This window comes from Aplysia californica, unplaced genomic scaffold, assembly GCF_000002075.1.
Source record: "Aplysia californica isolate F4 #8 unplaced genomic scaffold, AplCal3.0 scaffold00013, whole genome shotgun sequence".
NCBI lineage: Eukaryota > Metazoa > Mollusca > Gastropoda > Aplysiida > Aplysiidae > Aplysia > Aplysia californica.
Window position 1 is genome coordinate 479,354 of NW_004797283.1, and position 5,011 is coordinate 484,364.

At 40.3% G+C, this 5,011-nt stretch overlaps 1 protein-coding gene across 5 annotated transcripts in view; it reads right to left on the minus strand.

Annotated features, from left to right (window-relative positions):
* LOC100861465 (cAMP responsive element-binding protein) overlaps positions 1-1,402 on the minus strand; it is a 25,254-nt gene extending 23,852 nt beyond the window's left edge. Inside the window, exon 1 of one of the 5 annotated variants that reach the window (XM_013084337.2) lies at positions 1,138-1,402. In XM_013084337.2, the coding sequence (XP_012939791.1) occupies positions 1,138-1,213 (76 nt within the window). In that variant the 5' untranslated portion in view covers positions 1,214-1,402. 5 annotated transcript variants of the gene reach the window in all.
* Positions 1,403-5,011: the final 3,609 nt, after the last annotated feature.

The following is a 5,011-nucleotide window of genomic DNA, read 5'->3' on the forward strand; positions in this document are numbered from 1 at the left end:
TATATGATTGACGGACTTTGGGGATTTGGGGAGGGGGGTGGGGGGGGAGAGACCAAATACAGGGGAGAAAACTCGCAATTTTGTGGGCAAATAAGAAATGTTCTACGGAAATCATATAGATATCTATATGCCCCTGTGGGCCAATAAGCACTGCCATTCTATAATTCTGTTATCACAATGTAGAATTCTGTGGTTCAGGGTGAACGCTTCACTGGTTGGCCTTGGCTATAACGGTGAACGCCCACCGGGTGAGAATAGCTAAAAGACTCGCCTGCGCTATTCTCACCCAATAGAGATGGCCATGAATAACAGACTATGACACAGATGATAGAGTGATAGAGTCTCAGTCATGACATGAGTCATATCATATCATGATGATCAGATGATATCATGTTCTAGATTTCTATAGCATGGGCTTAGTACAGTCAGTGTGGAGGGTGGGGAGTGTAGTCACTCTTTATTAAACCTTGCCTAGATCTTAGATCTAACCCTAGCCTAGTCCACTTTCTGCTGTGGCTGGAAGACAGGAGGTCCCATCCTTCCTTGCCTGCTCATTACCTCAACCCGCAATTATAAGTAGACTAAATTATTTACAACTAAAATTTATTGTGCTGTGCCATTGGAATCTGCCTTCAAAAGCTCGACAAAGATTCATAATTTAAGTTACACAAATTTCAGAGTTACGTACCCTTTTTCAAATGGAAAAAGCGAGCCCTCATGTTCGAAAAAGGAAACCAGGAAAAAGAACGACTCGGAGAGCGACATCGACACCAATGTCATTTTACACTTCGTATGACACACGGCACGGTTTCATACATTACATTATCAGATTCACAAAACACTGTACACTGTTTACTCACGCGAAAAACATCGCCGAAACCTTGGTCAGAAAACCCATCACAAAATACGATTTCAGTGATTCCCAACCAAGCTTTTCATTTAGGCCAACTGGTAAATCAGTCAAATTTCACGATGCCGTTACACTTGTTCCAGTTAGTACGGCTCATCCTGTTTCAGATTCATTTATCCAAGAAATACTCGAGTTATTCTACAAAATCTCTCAGACACATGTATTCCACAATCATGACCATGCTTGAATGTTGTGATTCGTCAAATGAGTTCTTACCAATTACGTACTTTTCGTCACCAACTTTGCTGCAATCGGAGTGGATAAATTTGCAGAATACGTAGTGGCCACGTCAAAATACACCATCAGCGTCACAAGGCCAAACAACAAGGCCGCTCCACTTAGAAATATTCCTGTATTCCTACACCAGTGGAGAAATCTATGCTCTGTGATTGGTTGGATATGAAAGTATGACGTCAGTAACACTTGTGCTGACGCGTGAGGGATATTTATAGAAGAAATAATTATCAGTTGTCCTAATTTTCATTCAATATGTCTGTAATATTTCACTCCTTGAGAGCCCATCATAATCAACTCCCTTCTTGAACACAAATTTAACAATAACTTTAGCATACTCGAAAAAAAGACAAACTATCGATTAGAACTATGTTCTATTGCGGACTTAGTGTGACATCAATACAAACTGCTCGAAGTTAGCCCAGCTGGCCTATTCCTAGCCTTCCTCGGGCCTTGTAAAGCTAGCCTTACTCTCTTCAGTTGATCTAATCTAGACTTATAAGAAATAAAAATGGCTTGCTTAGTGGCTTTAGACATTTATTTAATAGTCCGACGTACGAAAATGAGTAGCTTTTGAATCTCTGTTTTGTCAATCCTTCTATGGCGGATGACTTCGTACATTTACAATTTCTGCAATACTACGTCGGAATCTTGTGTTTCATTTCTTTTATTTTTTGGAACAACGCAGATGACCAAACCATGACTTTAGCCTAGTTCCGTCCACTACACAAAATGAACTTACACGTTCAATTCTTTCAAGTCCGTGCCACAACATATCTGACTCAGTTGGCCTCGTGGCGATCGGTACTGCAAAAAGATAACGTGCTTCCAGATTTGTAGAAAGAAGCGTTCATGGTAGTACCTGATTATAAGGCCAGCGTACCCTCTTCCCGTGATGTTTGGGGAATGCGCCCCTCCCACGTGCAGTCCACCGCAGGACTTTTCAAACCTTAGTACCGGTACTTAATGAATAATATGATATGAAATTGTCAGCTTATCATAGATCCAAAATGTGCAACTGCGGTGTTTGCTCGTTTATGTTTCTGCACTATTCGTACTGGGAGTAACCCGATACATGTATCAAAGGCAGTCAAAGGCCCACTCATTGTCAACAAAAGATTTTGGGTTTGATTCCTGGCTGTGCCACGTCCAACAGCCAATGTTGTTCCCTCGATTTCACCCAATTTCTTACTGTTTCATACCTCAACGTGGTGGATCAGACTTGACACCAGAACGACATTTAAATGTGTGGGTAAAAAATAAAACAACAATAAAACCAATAAAAGGATGGGAGGGGGGCTGCTCCATAAGTTTTCTCTAGAAAATGATGATAATGCACGTTTGGGAGGAGCTTCGGCTTCACCGACGTTGAACGTTGTCCAGTCTGTCCACGTGTAGTGTAGGTTATACCGAACATAATAATGCAGACGAACAAATTATGAATTCTCTGCTCACCTTTAGTTCAAGCGTGCGTTGACTAATACCACTAATTGCCCAATTACTATATATGCATTTTCTTTATCAACTCAACACATTCTAGACACCTTTCCTTCTTTCAAAGAAATTGGTTCAAAAACGACCGTCATTAGTGTTTCTAAATACGTGTAATATAAAACTGGGAAATTAGAGTCTGGGTGGTCTATGGCGTATACGTACAGACCGTACAGAGTCAAAATCCAGTGTGTATAGCGCAATGTATTACCAACCCTTTTGTGTAGAGGTGAGTCCTGGGCAGTGTACAAAACACATACCAACATGCTCAAAAGGCATTATATCTTTCTTGCCTTATTCACTCAACCACATCAATACAAAGCAAAGAAGGGAAATGTTTAACGGGCCGGATCAAGAAGTTCAGAACCGGTGGACAGAACATTTCTCTGAATTGTACACCCACAAAACCACAGGAGATCCAAGAGTGCTCAATGTCTCCCCGTCACAAGACAATGACAAAAGAGAAAAGATAGTGACAGCAGTCTCATCACTGAAAAAAAGGGAAATCAGCTGAAATAGACAACATCACAGAAGAACTAGTTCAAGCAGGTGGAGACTCGGTGATAGGCATGCTAAGGATAATCTCAGAATAATCTGCAACAAGATCTGGCAGAGAGGCGAATGGCCAACACCGTGGACTCAATCCTTGGCCATCACCCTTTTGTCATCTGAAGTATGAGCGGGACACTTGACTTGAATGCCTAAGCGCAAAGCTATTTTCTACTCAGAATTATTGTGTGAAAGGCGGAATGCTGGAAGTGGTAATTAACCCCCCCCCCCCAAAAAAAAAAAAAAAAAAAAAATAAATTTTTTTACATTAAAAATTTTAAAAAATAATTATTTATTAATTATTTTTAAAAATAAATAATTAAATCATCATCATCATCCAGTGCCAGATCTGCGACAGACATCGGCGATCATGGTATTCCATTCATTCCTTTGCTCGGATGCTCTCAAAAAAGCTATGTTTCCCTGATCTTTCCCTGTTACCCATTTGTTCAGGTTCCTTGTTCTGGACCTACCCCTGCCTCGCTTGCCCTCAATTTTGCCAGTGAGAGCTAGATGTTCAAGACCCTTATGTCTATTCAGGTGTCCCAAAAACTGCATTTGTCGTTTCCTGATTGTTTTTAACATTGAGCGTCCCACGTGGGCTTCATCAAGCACTACCTCGTTTGATTTTTTTCTTTACACGATTTTCTTAGCAGAGTAAATAAATAAATTAATAAAAATAAAGTATAAAGAAAAAAGAACCTCACAAAAAACAACGATTAAGACACTCTGAAGACTGAAAGATTGCTCCAGTGATGTGGGTTAGTGGGAAGTCCTTTATCTTGACCGATGATGGTGGCTTGAAGTCGTGATATGTGGAGCGGCAGCAAATCAGCATTGTTTTTTATGAAAAAGAACTTGTAAAGCAGAGGCAGCTTGAGAAGCTCATAAAAAATCAAGACAGTCAAATCATATTCATCGACACCGGCCCAACAGACCATAAGTGTTGCGTTTGTGGATTTTTTTTTTCTAAAAAAGAAAAGCGCTTGAAGGAGGTCACTTTAAACGAAGCCATAAGAAGGTTTAACAGTTTAACCAACTGCATGATACTGACCATAGGCAGATAAGCATACCACTCTAGGAAAAGGAAAGGCGTTGCTTTCTGCGGCGAGTTGGACCGTTTGTGATCATTACAACAATTAATGTGTACCACATTGTACCACATTGTACCACACCCCTTTACTTTTATCTCCTTTCCAAGCTAACAACTGCTGTAAAACCAGACTCGTTGAGTTCCGTCATAACCGGTACACATTATTATTTTGAAGAAAAAGGAGAAAAAGAAGAAGACGGGATGGTGAGAAAAAAGTGGATGTTGAGGAGGAAGCTTCACGTAGGCCTATAATAATGACAGTTTTTTTCTGCCTTATTCATTTATTGTGTTGTGCTGCTTTTTTCTGTTCAGTAACGTGAGAGAAACAGAAAGTGGGTAAGTGAGAGTGGGAGGGAGAGAGAGAGGGAGAGAGAGAGAGAGAGAGAGAGAGAGAGAGAGAGAGACGATCACGCACGTTCTTACAAGCTGAAGGGGAGATGGAATTCACTGTCTCAGACGTACTTTGCCGTATATAATAATGCCAAACAAAAAAGACAAAAACAAAACAAAACAACAAAACATTAACTCCGATTTGTACAAATAAAAAAATGACATTTGCTTTTTATATGATGGTTTTTGTTGTGTGGAGAATCTCGGCGGAAGGGTTAAGGGTTACTTCAACAAAAGTGCTTCGTGCCCAAACCAGCAACCTAATTATACAAACAAAACAAAACAAGCCATCAAAAAATAAAGAAACACAAATAATCCCCAAATTAGGAAAAAGAACCCCCCAC